This window comes from Mesocricetus auratus, unplaced genomic scaffold (genome assembly GCF_017639785.1).
Source record: "Mesocricetus auratus isolate SY011 unplaced genomic scaffold, BCM_Maur_2.0 Super-Scaffold_100013, whole genome shotgun sequence".
NCBI lineage: Eukaryota > Metazoa > Chordata > Mammalia > Rodentia > Cricetidae > Mesocricetus > Mesocricetus auratus.
In genome coordinates this window covers 43,685,951-43,702,886 of record NW_024429196.1, presented here as the reverse complement: position 1 = coordinate 43,702,886, position 16,936 = coordinate 43,685,951, and the positions used below count along the sequence as shown (strand labels likewise).

The following is a 16,936-nucleotide window of genomic DNA, read 5'->3' as shown; positions in this document are numbered from 1 at the left end:
ATGTGTATTTAAAATAACATGATTATTCATAAAGATAATAAATGCTGTTATTTGTGGATGGGCAGAATACAAAGCATTCTTTCTCCTTTGGCAGATTTGCATATATTTAACAATAAGTATGATTTCATAAGGAATAAGTCTTAATTTTAGTAAAGACTGAGTTCTTCGGAAGCAGAGGAATTGCTTTCTCCAGTCTTGGCTTTGCTGTCCAGGGTGGTGCTCTGGCTTACTCATAGGCTGATGTTATCATGTTCCTTTCAAGTTGCCAAGTAGGAAGGAAACTGTAAGTATTATGCCCTGCATTCTTGAAAAAGTTCTCCGTTGTCTGCCCCCAGTGACGACCAGCCACTGAATAGGGGAGGATGATCAGGGGACAGCACAGGTGTGTGTGTGTGTGTGTGTGTGTGTTGGACTTGCAGTGAATGGCACATTATTTTTCCTTCTCTGGAATCAAGCCAGAGATAGTTCCAGTCTCTGACTAACCATCTTTTGTTTTCCATCCATTCTCTAGCATTCTTCCCCTTGCGTGGACTGGGCAATATACTTCCCCACAATGATGTTTGTTTCCATACCTAGTTCAGTTAGATGAATATGCAAAACTCCACAAGGATGGAGATGTTCATTTCAGGCTTCAAGGACTGCTTTCTGCCAAAGTGACACTGCTTCTCTCTGTTACTGATTTTACCCCCAGTACCTTTCCTGGTACTATCTGGGGAGGGACCTTAAAGAATCCTTGGGCAATGGAAAGTAGCTGGACCTGTCTGAACTGAACGTCATCATTACTAAAAGTAAGGAGCAATTTTTCAGTGGTCTTTCTTCAGCATTCCCTAACACTTTCCAGCAGCCTCAGCTGGGAAACACCCAACTTCCCAGCAGGCCATCTGCCCAGGAGTCATGACTGAAGGGCTTTCCAGATGCAAGAGTTCCTACTCCAAAGTTTCCTGGTACTTAATTAAATAGTCTTTCTCTACCGTTAACCAAGAATCCACTTTACTTGTAAGAGAAATAGCTTTCTTTTTTCTTTTTAATTTGAGCAAAGATCAGAAAAGAGTCTGGGGATCAAATAAGCCACCTCTTCCTGAGATATGGGGCTGGAAAAAGGGAGAAAAGAGGCCTCGGAGTTTCATGTCTACATCCTCAGTCTTCAAAACCATCAGGCCTTTGAATTTATGCAAAGGAATCCCAAGAGATAGTATCCCTTCCCAGAAAAGAGGCATGATGGGAATGTGAAAGAAAAATGTAAAAGAGAATTCCCCCAAGATCTGATCTCCTGCTGTTTAAACTGTCTGAAACAGGACAGTATGTGTCAAGTTGCAAAGACTGATTATAAACGATTTCCATGTTAATGAGCATGGCATTCTTTTGAAAATAAAAATAAGTGCTAAAACATGTTCACATATAAAACGTATTGTTCATAAGGAACATCTGGTGCTGACACTGCCTCAGAGCACATGAGCAGTGTGATATCATTAAGGCCTGCCTCTGACAACCTTGAGTTAGGCATGGAGATTATTCTGAGTAACTCTGGGTAAAGGTGAGTCCTGGAGAAAGGCAATAGGAGAGATGAGAAATAAGAATCTTAACAAGGTAAGTACATGTATCCATTGTAAAACAAGAGTGGCAGTGGTCCTTTGATGAGTGTTACTATGTCTGCCCCAAAATTCATACAGTGAAGCTGTGAACTCCATGATTTCTGGAAGGAACTACACTTGGAGACAGGACCTATAGTTTGGAATGAGGCCATTGGAATTATGAGGCCTCATTATTCAATCTGAGGAGTGTCTCTTTAAGAGGAATAAATCTGAATATCCATCTATACTAGGATAGGCAGGAACATGGGAACAGCATTTGAGAACACATAGAGAAGATAGCCACCTGTATGGTAAGGATAGGCCTCAAAAGAAACAAATCCTGATGACACCTTCCAGCCTTCAGAACAGCTGCGGGGGGCATTTGTTGTTTAAGTTAACAGTCTCTGGATCTGTGTTATGGCACCCTTAGCAGACTGATGGTATGGGAAACTAAAAAGGCAAGGGTCTTGATACGCAGGCTTCATTGACAAAGCACAGTGGCCAGACACAACCTTATGCACATGATATACATGTGAACTTCTGACTTAGGGAGCCTTTACTATTAAATTTGTAATTATTATTGCCATCCAGGTAAGGTCAGATATATGCACACTATCTGATTCAAACTGTAAAGATCCAAAAACTAAAGTGCCCGGATACCTAGGCATATATAAAAGAACCACTTAATGCCTGTGGCACTACCACTGGCACTCGAACACTCCCCCTTGATGTATAAGTGGCTAGCACTGGAAAATATCAGTAAATGTAGTAACAGCTTTATACTTTAACTTAAAATGTTAGCAAATGTCCCTGAAGCAGAAGCCCCAAAGGCTCACTGCCCCAGGAGAGCAGATGTCATCTGCTGAGGATATATGGTAAAGACATGCTCCTCCCGGCAGAAAGGGATTCTCCACTGTTCACTGGAAACGGAAATGAAGAGATGGGTAAATCTGGGATGCTCAATGTCAATTGGCGAGCCTATAATCACCTCAGGGATGTTCTCTGGGCAGACTCTAAGGAGATTAATTGATGCAGGAAGGCCTACCCACTGTGGGTGGCACCATTCCCACAGTTGGGATCCTGGGCTATGCAACAAGGAGGATGTGAGCTGCACACTAGCATTCCCCATACTGACTGTGGATGCAATGTGACCAGCTCACTCGGGTTCCTGCGATCATTGCTGCTTCCACATGGTGGACTTCACCCTGGAACTGAGTCAAAATGAGCCTTTTCTCTCTGAAATTGCTCTTGAAGAATCTCTCTCTGCTTTTTATTTTTAACGATGTGAATGTGTGTCCTGTGGAGGGAGGGGCGTGTGCACTTGTAACTTTGAATGTCCAGAAGAAGATATCAGATCCCCCAGAGCTGGATTTACAGTTGGTTGTAGGGCACCTGCTATGGATCCTCTGGAAGCAGGGTATGATGTTGATCCCTGAGCAGTATTTCCAGCCTTTAAGTTGCTTTTGCCGGGTATTTTCTTGCAGCAACAGAAAAGTAACTATGACAACACTCCACCCTCCATTTCCTCTGAAGCATGTCACAGGAGGCGCTTTCTTTTCCTGGTCAAATTCCTTGCTGCCAACTCATTCTCAGTTTCTTCTTGACTGTTTTAAGCTCCACCGTGTCTTAAGGAGAGTTTTAGTCATCATACAAAACAAAACAGTAACCAAAGAGTACTGCCTACAGTGGCCCTTGTCCAGTAGCCAACACTTGCTGATGTTCTTAGATTTGATTTGATCTTCTTATTCTGTCCTAAAATTTTTTTCTGCTTGCTGGCAAGACAAGATTCCAAATTTTAAACTTGAAAGAACATTATTAGATGGAGAACATTAGCACTGCTGTACAACGTAGTGCCTTGAATGAAAAACAAAGAATCTTCTGCCAATGCTAACTGCAAAGGTTAAATAATATCAAAGGTGGGAGGAAGGAGAGAGCAAGGAAAAGGAGGGAGGTAGAAAGCAGACAGGTCTCCCATGTGTGCAATCATCCATCTGTCTTTGTATCACAGAGAATGGAAGGGAGAGCAAAATAACGAGACTTACGCTGCAGACCTCAGTGATTGCTCCTCCTCTCACTCTTGGTAGCTCTCCTTATCAGTTACTAATTAGTGGTTAACTAAATCAGTGTTGCCATATGCTGCGAATGCCACCAGCAGCTGACCCCATGGGCAGTCCTTCTGACCCTGTCCTTCCTGGTGAACAGGCTGCTCTCCCACACATGAACAAGCTAGACCAGCCTTGCTGCTTAGTCTCTCTAGTCACACCAGAGACAAGTCTTCACCAAAAGGTCAACTCACTATGAGAAATGCTAACCCTGTCATGATGAGCTCAAGCCCCTGCCAGGTCCACTTACTGTCTCATCCTCTGAAAGGCCTCATAAGCTAACAGGCAAGCCTCTAGCCCTTTGTCCTCCACAGGAATTAATACCCTTGAATTCTAACTATATAACACCCTCCACCAATTTTGGGAGGACAAAGCTCTAAAAATTTTTGTCACTTGTCACCATTCTGCACCCAACAAATATTCATTATTTTAAAATTTAAATTATGTTTGCTTTGATCATTAAAGTACCCTTTGAAGAATGTATTTTAAGAGTATTCTATATGCTTCAAAACATATGATCATATTCTGATTTTTATTCCAGTAGGAGGAAGGAAGTTCCCTTGGATAAGCAAGAGTTTTGAGGGACTAGTAGTCGAGACGTTTATAGATTTAATGTTGGCTAGACCTTCTGAGGTAAGGACCTAATGTTCTTCTTCAGGACTCTGAATATGTAGTTGTTCAGGGACTCTGAGCATGTTCCACCATGTAGCTGGTGTGTGGAACACGCAGTTATGGGAATCACAAACCCATGACCTGTTGCTGTGTTCAAGACACTTTCACAGAGTCTAGCCAAAGTCTGGTTTTTAAAGCTGGAAACGGCCAGAATAAAGAACACAGCAGCCACCACAGCTCTAGAGAGGACAGAGAGAGACAAAAGGATGGAGTGTTCTTACTCAGTGCCACTTTCCACCATCTGAGTGAGGAGTGAGATGCCATCCAGGTTTATGAACTCCTGAGCAAAGGTAACATCCCGGGAGAGGCTGGCCAAGTCCTTCAGGGCTTCCAACTTGGCATCCATACTTGATGACTGTATTCGTTCATGGAGCTGCTGAGCATTTTGAGCCTTGGAGGGACAAAAAAAATGGAACAAAGATAAGTACATGCTATCAATTTGTCCCTTGTTTTAAGTGAATACAATAACGGAAAAAAAAATGGTCCCTGGGAAATAAACATGCACGGGCCAGAAGTACAGGCTAAATGCCTACGAGAACAGGGCACCTCAACAGCAGGTTTCCATTGGAAAGACCCCTCCCTGTGGTGTTTCATTCTTCTTTCCAGTTGGGAATAGCAGGGCCGTGTCATGGAAGAATGACAAACAAGGACAAGTGCACATGAATATTAAAGCTCCCAAACTGATAGGGTGTGACAGACAGGAGTGAAAGAAAGGATGCTTACTTTTTCAATAAAATTATTATCTACAAGTGACAAAAAGCTATTTGCTTAGTTAAGCAATTACAGAAATTTATACATCATGATTACCCATTCAGTCAAAACTCTGAGTAATAACTGCCTGCATTCAAAAGCTTCATTAGACACACAAATGAGTCTCTGCAGTTTCCAACGGCATGTATTTCTCAGGCGCTGGCTACTTGCTGTATGAGTTAAAACAAAATAACTATATAAGTCCAATTAGCAGACCTTCCTAGAATTAATGTTCTCCTAGCTGAAGCTTTTGGACTTGGCCACTGCAGGCCGAGCAGAGAGGTGTGGAGGTACGTGCGTGGCAGCACTTGACTTCAGAGAACCATTTGTCCTCTGCTTACTCAAGGTTCGCTGGGGTCTGCCTGTAGGTGGGCAGGCAGCGGGACAGTTTCACTCTTCCTCATCCACTGCCTATTCAACATCATACCATAGTGGATGAAGCATCTGCCACCCTCGGGCTTCTCTGGCCCTGTTTTTTTCTTTTGCTATTCTGTGACACCGTAAAGATACAGCAAGATGGGGGCATGACGATTTGGAAGTGTTTTGTCCCCTGGTAGTTCATGTGTTGGGAGCTTGATCCCCAGTATGGACAAGCAAGGAGGTGATAGGACCTTAAGAGGCAGGGTCTAGTAAGAGGGTTGTTTCTGTTGAAGCTCTGTTTTCTTATTTCACACCTCACCTCTCCCTTTTATAGGCTCTCCCTATCATGGCTTCCACCATGAGGGTCTGAACAGAGCTCTGGAACTATAAACTAAACAAACTTCTTGTTTTTATAAATTACCCCCCCCAAAGTACTTCACTATAAAAACAAAAGAGTCGAATGCATGGTATTTGACATTAACAACCAACTGATCTGCTGAAAAGAAATTAGTTACAAAACAACTGAAGAACAAACACCCTGTGCTCTACAAGAAGACTGGGTTACACAGTAGAGGCTGAGAGCAGCCCCTATGGAGAGCATCCTCCCATGAAGAGCTGGAGGACAACAAGGAACCCCAAGGGGTTGCTCTGGAACCCAGACAGAAGAGAACATATTGCATCATGTAGTCAGAGTATACCGGGGTTTCCCATAACATTGCAGTCAGCCAAGAAATCAGAACAGAACAAGGAAAGGGAGACAGGGATGCAGAATGAGAACTTGTACCCAAGCAACTGACAGGTCACAAGTCACTAAGAGCCCTTTGTCTTTAAAGGGACATAAGAGAGCTGAATGCAAACCAGTCACTCTTTTCACATCATCTAAAGATACACCATTCTCCAAATATTTATGGATATGTAGAATTATAACAGGAATTTCAAATTTGGATGTTTTGATGAATATTTCAAATTGATATAACACTGACCTAGTATAAGTAATCAAAATGAACTAATTTGCATTCCTTGAAAGCTACACTTTTATCCACATGAAATCATTTTCTCCACAGACCAGAACAACTCAGAAACCATCTGACTGCCACCAGCAGCACTGATGAAAATTGCAGTGTTTGATGATATTAGCATGATTAATAGCTAGCCATCACTTGCCATGTGTTATCACCATCATTATAACACCTTCATGAAGTAATTCATTTAATCTCAACTGAGTCCAATCATATAATACTTTTTCTTTTCTTCATCTAACAAAGGAAACTGAAGTGGCAAGAAAGCTAAGTGGCAGACATGCCCCAGCTCACACGGCTCATCAATGTTGCTGAGACAAAACCAGGGTATCTAGACTCTGCAGAGCAGCCATCAATAGAGGCTCCCAGAACACACATGACCGAAACAGCTTCTAAAGCCACAGATCCTTCATTCATACCGTTTCTGGATTTGAAAGCCTAGATTAGGGTCTCCAGAAACATCTGATGAATACACTCAGGCTGCCAAGCAGCCTCTTCCCAAACCCAGGCTGAAGTGACTAGTCCACCTCAACCAGACCCAGCATCTTGCAGCAAAAGTGGGACTAAGCAACATCAGTTCTGCTGTCTAGGCAATCCCTTGTCCTTCCCCGGGGCCACTGTGAAGTCTTCCAGCTCTACTGCACCAAGAAGAAAATCTGCTTGCCATTTTAAAACTTGTGCAATTTTCAGCCAAAAAAATTTGCCAAAAAGGATTGTATCATGCCACTCTTTCTCATTTATTGGTATGCCTTTGATAGGGACCCCTTGAGGTTAATTAAGTAATTGGTTAATTTGAAATAAGGGAAGAGGGACAACCATACAAACTTGGGCAAAGAAGTCAAGACTGAAAAGTTCCATATCCTATGACCACGGAGAGGATGCAATTACAGACAGAAACCACTTTGCCAAGAGAACCAACCACACATGAGCATAGCACAGCACTGCCTGGATGATGAGGACTATCCCAAGGGCAGCAAGGACTCTCCTCCAGATTGGGTCACACATTCATACTACATAGACTCCAAGGCCCTATATCTTCCTCTCGGACATTTCCCTCTGTCCTCACTGGTCAGAAGGCCTACACACTGTGTGTGCGGGTTCTGATTGGTGTCTTTTCCTTGAGGGAGGCCATGGTCATTCCGGAATTGACTTGAGAAACAATTTTTCTTAGGGCTGCAGTGTTGTAGCCCTGCCCCTTGACTGCTTTTGGGAAGTCTTCATCTTCATTTCAAAATTTACTCAAAGCACTGGAGGGGTCACGAGGCTGAGGCACTCCAGTGTGGCCTAGTGCAAAGCTCTTTGCCAGCTGTGACTTCAGCTCTTTCACTGATCATTCAAGGGAGACAATGAACTTTCCTTCAGTTCTTTGACCTCATTTTCCCCATCAGTAGATCCATCCAGGAACTATGATGGGGACATGTTAAAGGTTCCCTGCAACCACAGAGTGACAGATTGTTTCTTAGCTGGGTAGGTAACACCATCATGAGTTGGCCAAGAAACCAGTTCTATACATGTGAGTAACAGATATGCCCTCCACTTAAAATACTATGTAGAGCTGATGGACTCTGTTAACACACACATCTGTGCAGTTGGAACTGGAGCAGGTTGGAAAATAGGTACTCATTTTCTCTAATCTCTAAATGATGTGGATACAAAACTCTCTACTGGCTTTTTAAAATGGAAATTTCTGGTCTGGAGATCACATATGGCAGAAAAACACATACACACAATTTTGCTTAAACTCATCTCAGATAAACCTTTTTAAATTATCAATTAATTTCAAAGCAAGTTAGCTCTCATAATCCTCATTTGCCAACTACTAGGTAATGTTTGGGAAGTTAGAGAAACAAAAACAAACCTTGGGGTGAGAGGGGGGCACTTCAGAACAAGAGGAATAAAAATTAAATAATGTATTATTAAGTTTTATGGGAAACACTAAAATGGGCAGTTACTATAGAAAACAACTAGTGAGTGTTTTAGATAGGGTGCTCCGAGGCCAAGCTGCCTAAGGCAGTGACATCCATGCATAAGTGAGACAGAGACCAGCATCGGTCTGGGTTGGGAGAGTAGACTAGGCAGAAGGGCTGGTGAATGCAAAAGCCCTAGGGGGAAGCAAGTGTCTAGAGGGACAAGCCGAAGCACACAGGAGAGATGGAAGGAGGTAGGGACAGAAGAGGTGACAGGACACAAAGCCCATGGTGTTCAGGAATATGGAGAGATGGAGGCTTCTGGGGTAGTGCCGCGCTTCCCTGAAAGCATGCATCTGAACATCTGAAGCAGATGTCTGCTGCACTGAATGGGAGACCTCCAAGTAGTGTTTACATTCACACACTAGGTGCCACTGTGCGACATGTGACACAGGATGAAACATGAAATTATAAACCAAATCCTAAGAAAATGTGAGAATAGACAAAAGCCAGCATGCAAATATGTTACAGTTTGTGAGGGCTGGGCACATGCATACAAGGATGTATATGAACACTGGCATACTAGCTACAGGAGAAGAAACATGTTAACATATTCCCAGAATGTGGGACAGTACCTGGCACTCACAAAGAGTTTGAGAAAATGTCACTAAATGAAGTATATTTATATGTGTTTGTATGTATATGTGTGTGAATGTGTATCTGTACACACACACACACACATATACATACATACATACATACATACATACATACATACATACATACAGCCAAATATGGCAATTGAGGCTAATCAAAATGTGTTTAATGATGACAATTTTCTTTGTAACAAGCTTGGTTTTATTTTTTCATAATTGTGTGCTGCTTTTACATTTGAGAGGAAAGAACTGTGATTATTAAAAGTATGGTTGTTAGTATTTCAGGCATCTGTACTGCCCTGTCCTTGGGGTTTTGACAAGACACGCCCTCAGCTGCAGCCACTAAGAGCACCATCTGTGCACATTCACTGTGTTGCCTTTTAAAAGAGCCCTGCCCACCTCCCATCCTCCTTTCTTTCTTTCTCTCTTGCCCTCTCTCAGTTTGTCTGCTCCCTTCTCTTTTCTCTCCCCCCTTTCCTCTCCCCTGCTGTTCCTGTTCTGGAGGCCAGTCCCCCCTCCCCTTTTTATGATCCCCTTCCCTAGTTAAAAAATCTCTGCTTGACCCCGTCTCGTGGCATCTTTCTCTCTCATACTTCTTTTCTTAAATTACAACAATGATGGCCTTGGTTCTGATATTTTCAGGCTCAGCACAAAACGAAGAGTTTAACAGCTGGATGAGGAACCATATCAGATAGCAAATTTTATTTCCTTGTATTGTTCCAAGGACAGAAACAAGTTTCATTTCATGCCACTCAAACAGTTCAGATAGACAGAAAGGTCTGGGCTTGTCTCAGGAACAGTGCCACGAGGAGTCAACTGGAAAGAGAGAAAGGACCCAGAGTATGAGCACACAGAACTTGACATCTCTATCCTTAAAGTCAAAACCATGCCCCTCAAACTTCGAGCACAATCCAAGGTTCATAATTAAAAAGCGACTAAAATCTCAAGTTCATTAATGTTTCAGATACTCCCACATATACATTTAATATTACTCAGAAATTTAACTACATTGTCCTCAGATTTTTCACTATGTGGTTGCATAATGTCTATAAAATGTTTCCTTCCTATCTTTTCTTGTGTCCTTAAGCCTCCCCTAATTTCCACATGTCTACCCCTGCCCTGCCCCTTCCTCTTGCCTTGCTTCTGTTTTAACCTTTGATTCCGCCTCATCTGGCATAAGGAAACCAAAGCAAGCAGTCTGGTGCACCTTTCCTGCTAAGAGCAGCCAGAAGTTCTCCATTGCTCTGCTTTGCAACCTCATGCTGAGAAGCAAGCACCCTCCTTCCTGTCAGAGATCAACCTGTCTTGTATCTCCAGAGCCCTGCTCATATGAACTCAACTTTAAAATTTCTTGCTCCATCTTCCAGATCATGGGTTCCCAATATACTCACACGCATGCTTGTGCACACACACACACACACACACACACACACACACACACACACAGTTCCCCTAATACATGGGCTCCCGGTTCTCAGTACCTGAAGAAGAAGGAGCAACACCCAGTAACACCTCAACAGACTATGATGCCTAAGCCATGAGCACCTCCATGTGAACTACGCCAGGAACAACTAACCCACCCCTTGCTAGCTCTATAATCTGTTCTCTTCATTGGCTTCTTTTCTAAAGTTAGTCCTCTAAAGCAATGGAAGGAAAAAACAGGTAGACATTGTGTAACTCCTGTTCAATTTTTCTGCATGAGGCACTGAGGTTCTTGCGCTCAGAGACAAGCACTAGGGAACCTAGGAATGCTAAGCACACAGGGCTGTTCATTCAAGGGAAGGAATCAAACACCTGTTATCTGCCCAGAAAACTGGAAGCAGATGTGCTTTCTAGCCTGGTGACCTTTGCACTATGCAACAATGGACCCCACACTCCCACTCTGAGACTATTTTCATGAACTTGTTTTTCTTAGCCAATCTCTCATATATATTTTATTGTATTTCAATGTAGTCACATCTGATCTTTATTTTAGCTTAGTTTGTTCCTCAAAGAGATTTATTTATGCCTTGTTGTGCAGAAGGGTTGAGTTACTTATCACCAGAAAAGTTTTCACTAAAATGTGCTATGCTTAAATATACCCAAAATAAACCACTTGGGATCAGACTCCAGAAGTTTGAACCAACATCAGCTACTGAATCCTATTGAACAGAACTGTCTTCTTGCCTCCATGGATTATCTTTCTGCAGGCATGTTATGGCTTCAGAGATCACCTTTCACACACATTTTTCAGTGCAGATTTTAAAGTCCCCCTCTGTTAATAACACAATAATACATGTTGATAAGAATCTCTGACAACTTGAATCCATGGAATGACTGACATATCAAAGTTTCCTTATCAACAGGAACTAGGCTCCAGAAGATCGTGGCAGGTCTTCTGATCTACATGATTCTCACAGTGGATCCGGAACACCAGGGAACAGCAAGCAGGCTTATGATTGGACGTGGCAAGGCAATAATGGGTAATTAATAAGCAGTTTGGGTTTCTCTTTGTACAGGGAAGGAAATGAGAAAGCAGTGGGAAGAGGAACTTTTCTTTTAAAGATTTATTTATTGTGCATACAGTAGTCTGTCTGCACATATGCTAGCAGGCCAGAAGAGGGCGCAAGATCTCATTACAGATGGCTGGGAGCCATAGTCTCTCCAGCCCCTCATCCATACGTCTTAATGGCTCATCGTACAGTTGTACAGACTGGAAAACAGAAATGTTTCTAGCTGCAGATGTGATGCATGTACTTTCTTCATACTACAATGAGATCATACGCTAATTCAATGAAAAGTAACACCAGCACAGGAGACAGGAAGAGATGCATAAGTACTTCAGGAGATTATACCACAATGTGTACCACTAAGCACTTCCTGTGGCAGCCTCTGAAAGACATTTTGATCCTTTTATCACAATGCATAGTTTTTCATTTCTATGAACGGAACAGCCATTGTTGTACATACATTGCTCTGCCATCAACTTTTGCATTTGCTAATGTTCTTTGGAGATGCCTCCAGGGTGCTGCTTACCAAATGCTTACCCAAATGGGTTCCAGGTTTTGGTCAAGAGAAGAAATGGTGCATACAGCCATGCATAGATGCACATATAAGTGGTGTATATGACCTTTTGAGAGTCTAGTTATCAGATAAATTCCAACTGGAGAATTAAGTCAAAAGTCAATGTATATAATGTACTTGAGTGGATGAACTAGGTTCCCTGCCAAGGCTACACCAATTCAATCTTTGATCCACAGAATCCTTTCCTTGCACTAATTACTAAGAACATAAACTCCACCCCCTTTAAGAAAGAGACTGAAATCTCTCTACAGGAGACAACCGGTACATATACATATGGATATATAATGTTCCTTTTTTGCTTCTGCTATTCCTATGACCACACATATTGACAGTTTCTATCCACTCATAAAGGAGCCTATGAATTAAGGAACCAGCTCTAGGTCATGCAGATTGCCATCTACTTTTTCTAAAGCACCATTGTTGACACTACATCTGGAGATATGTCCCAACACAAAGGTGCTAAAGATTTTATGATAGGTTAGTTAAATGTACAACCACTTTTTTATGACATCTGGGGTTTACACTACTTCATAATCTCTACCCACTCCAAGAAAATACAGATATTCATTATGAGAATGTTGTGGGGGCATAGCTTTTCTGAAGCAGGGTCTCTCTTTGTAAGCCTGGTTGGCCTGGAACTTACTTTGTAGATCAGGCTAGCCTCATACTCAGAGAAATCTGCCTGCTTTTGTCTGCCAAATGCAGGGATCTTGCCCAACTTGTTATGAAATTTATTTTTAAAAAAATAAATTGTGAGAAAATGATAGTCTACACTTCTTCCAATAGGAACATAGCCAAAATGTGCTTCATGCAACACATGACTCAGACTCAGTTTCTGGCTACAGGCAGAGCAGGTGGACAGAGGCACTACTCAGCTTTCACTGAAACTCTTAGGTCTGATCTGGAGCCCACAGATGTGTACACACATTCTGTACCTCACCTAAAACTAGAGAGAGAGAGAGAGAGTGTGTGTGTCTGTATGTGTGTACATGTGCATGTGTGTATATGTGCAATCATGTATGCATGTTTGTATTTAGCGTTGTAAATACATGTATGCTGTGATCTATTTGCAGGGACAAGTCAACCACTGTAGAAAAGAAACTTCATATAAAAGGTAGTATAAAAACATCTACTGGCTTCTTTACTACACTCTAATACTTCCTATCAAATTTAATGAAGACACTTCCTTACAGTTCCAGGACAGCCAGGACGACCATAGAGACCCTATCTCAACCATTTTCATTTAAACACAAAATAAAAAAAATCCATCCATGAATGAAGCTTTCAGTTTCCATATAAACTGCTGTGTAGTTAACATCTAGTTATAGACTCATGGCTTCAGTCCCAAACAAGAAGCTCCTTGAGTGCAGGTACCTTGGTCCCATTCCCTGACAGTCACAAGGCCACCTAAATGGGAAGAGATCTCTTGTGAGAGGACTCCTGCATTATAACAACAGTGCCCTTTGCATGGCCTCTCCCACCTTCCCATCCACAGAACTCAGGGTATGAGAATCATTCTTTTACAAACACGCATCCATGGTCTCTGATGACAACTTACATCACACACTCTCCAGAAAGAAACCCACCCCCACACTGAATCTTCTTTTATGTCTTTATTTCATGTGATTATCTTCAAGGGAAGTACTCTGAGACTACACCTCACCCTACCCTACAACTCTCCCCCCGCCTCTCTCTCAGTAGTTCCCTCTGTTCCCCAGACAGTTTCGCTTCCCCTTTCATGTCACTGGTACATATGGAATTTTGTTCAAGAACTCAGAGCAATAGAGCCAGCATAGAGGGGGAAAAACACTGAGCCTCTCTATAGATGCTAATTAGCAGAGGAAACAGGAAGGGAAAGAAAACCTTGACCTGATGAATGAAGAAGGCCAGTGAAAGGCTGGTGACAATCTGTCAGCTCATCTTGCAGTCACTCAAACCCACACACAAATTGTACTTTCTATACACTGGCATGAAGGCACTGGAGGATGGCTCCACCAGCTCCAGCAGACAGTTCACAGAGCTCATCTCTGTGTTAGGTTCAAGATGTGATGGGATCAAATGTTTGAGTTTTTAAGGCTCTAGTGCAATTTTCAATGAGAAGAATCTGTGGTAGCTTTAAGCACCCACACTTTAATTCTAGCCAGATGCTTTTCCCAATTTTTATTTTATTTTTAGCCTAGCACATGGCTTCAGTGGGAACTGAAAATGATAGATATATACACATTTCATCACATTTGCAGTGTGAAAATAGTAACACTTGCAGTACTTTGTGCTTGTTATTTTTCAGGAAAGCAAGGAATCGCACTGTAAAGGAATATATGTGAAATATGCTAATGTCACTATGCAGAATCTCTACATACAAGAAAGATCACAATCTCAGCCATAGTCTAAATATATTGTGGCATCCTATTTAGCTGCTTTTATTTAAGAACCATTCAAGTGTTTTATATAGAATCAGCTGAGAGGGAAAGAGCATAGCAGGCAACGCTCTTGAGCTGATTGTAGGAAATGTTTAATAACAGACCCAGGGTAGAAAACAATCAAATACCCACCCACCTCAGCCTCTCCCCCTACACACACACAGACTTGAAAGGCTATCGGGTTTTTAAAATTTTTTGTTTGTTTGGTTGGTTGTTTGGTTGGTTGGTTTGGTTTGGTTTTTTCCACTGCACCAGGTGATGTGTGGGCAAGTATGTCGAATCAATCAGGACAGCTACTATTCCATCTGTACTACAAGAGCTGCTGTTGGGGTGACTGCCACAAATTTCAAGTCTTCACCATCCATATACTTGACAGTATCCTGAGACAAAGTCACCTGTGTGCCATGGCAAAGAGAAAACAGAATGTCCTGGGAATCTAGAATCCTTCTGGAAGGATACTGCACTCTGGGCTCTGCAGAAGTCACTCTCACTACTCTGTACCCACCATCATATAGAGCAGACCTAGCTGGGAAACTGTTAATGAGAAGCAATAATCTAAGATCAACTTACTGGAGACGTGGTTAATCGAAGGATAGTTCCATTTTTTATTTCATTTCGATTCTGCAAAAGATGAAAAGAAAAGCTTTAGCAAACTTTTAAGTAGAAGCTGGATAAAGAGAACAAAAGCAAATACGTCTCAACCTTGATTCTCTGTAACGAATATTCTTATGATTCCCTCTATTCTCATTTGTGTAATTTTCAATTATTTCTATAAAGCAGCTTAACACAAAAAATAGGAACATGAGATCTCAGAATGGCAAAGCAAAATAATAACTGTAAAAATGTATTCAGGAAACACAGCCTAGAAATTCTACACCTGATATAACTAAAATCATGTCCACAAATAAAACTTGTATACAGATATCCACATTTATTTCTACATCAAAATTGTTCAAAAATATTGTGGTATTAGTTATATAACCCTTCCCAAACTAAATTGAACATATCTAAAATAGTTAAATTTTGTGGTACAAGGCATATCTCAACAAAGCTGTGATTTTTTAAGGGTTTCTTGGCATTGTCTGGTTCCTTATGCATGCGCCCTTCAGGTAAGGAATGGCAGCATGAATAAGCAGATTCCCAACCAGTCTGTGAGCGTGGAGCATTCCTTAGCATCCTTAGCACTGAAGATTGAATTTCACTGTCAATTCCAGTTCTTTCCACCAGAGTATGCATCGTGCTCAGCCTCCAGGAGGTGGCAATCTAGCAGGACTAATCCCAACTGTAGCCCCAAGGAGCTCTAAGACCAGGAGGCTCCCTTTCCACATCCTTTGAAATAAGCCATGGCCAGTGGTACAGCAGGGGCACAGAGCTGGCGGGAAATTCCTTGCTGGTGTGTCAAAGGCCCATCCATCACTTGTTTCCTTGTCCAGTTCTCACTAGTTACAGACAATAAGTTGCCTACAAAGAACTAGCTGTCAGGGGCACTCCCTCTCAAAGAAAAGTACTTCTGGATACTTCATACCACACACGGGCAAGCCTGAAACATACCCAATGAAAAAACAAAAACAAAACAAAACAAACAAACAAAAAAACAGGCCCTTCATTCCTATCTAGAATGTCCACAAATACCAAGCCACTCTGTAGCAAACCATCACTTTATTACCAGAGGGATAAGCTGGGGCCCAATGGCAACAGAGCAGGCTGGGAAAAGCAATGTAAATTCAGGTCATGTCAATCTTAACGAGTCCACAGTTCTATAAGAATGAAGAGGAAGTCAGCTAGCTGCAGACTACTGAGGAAGCTGATCCTTCCTTCCCTCCATGGTCAGTTTCTAAGCACACTGAGGAACCAGTCAGAAGATGGAGAACTGAAATTCTTACTAACTAGGGACTCTGTAGAATAGGCAGCCTCATGATACAAGCCCTCAGATCAAGCAAGACTGAGAGCAGGTATCTCTCAAAGAAAGGAAAAGTGCTCACTACCTGAACCTTCCTATTTGGGAATGAATGAAGTCAGAAAAGTTTAGAGGTATTTTCACAGGGAAAACTAGTGTGGGGAGTTATGTATTATATTCTTATTAGTGCCAATATGCAGGCATTAGCGAGAAAATCTTTGTTTTTAATGTTTACCTAACCAACTTAATAAGTCTATGCACATTTTAAAGATAGAAAACAAAGCTCATCCTGACCCAATATCAGGGTCAAGACAGGGAGGATTCTGGGTTAGGTGCCCTGGCACCAAAGATATTGCTCTACCTGTTAATCCTCTCTGTATTCTTCCTGGGGCAACCCAACAGCTAGTCAGCTGGTATGAGAGCCAAGAAGATAGAATGAAGCTAATGAAAGATCTGTGACTCCCCAGGGCTTCACTACCAGCCCTGGGGCAACATGACAAGGTGTTCTAGTAAGAGCTG

The 16,936-nt window shown here is 42.1% G+C and overlaps 1 protein-coding gene across 4 annotated transcripts in view; it reads right to left on the bottom strand.

Moving 5' to 3' along the window:
• Elmo1 (engulfment and cell motility 1) overlaps window positions 1-16,936 on the bottom strand; it is a 515,537-nt gene that overhangs the window by 355,491 nt on the left and 143,110 nt on the right. For all 4 annotated transcript variants that reach the window (XR_005880782.1, XM_040755636.1, XM_040755637.1 and 1 more), the window contains exons 5-6: window positions 15,091-15,141; window positions 4,567-4,736 (exon numbers count right to left, since the gene is read on the bottom strand). Coding sequence is in view for 3 of the 4 variants with exons in the window: in XM_040755636.1 (XP_040611570.1) it covers window positions 4,567-4,736; window positions 15,091-15,141 (221 nt within the window). In the remaining variant the exon portion in view is untranslated. The remainder of the gene's footprint in view (window positions 1-4,566; window positions 4,737-15,090; window positions 15,142-16,936) is intronic.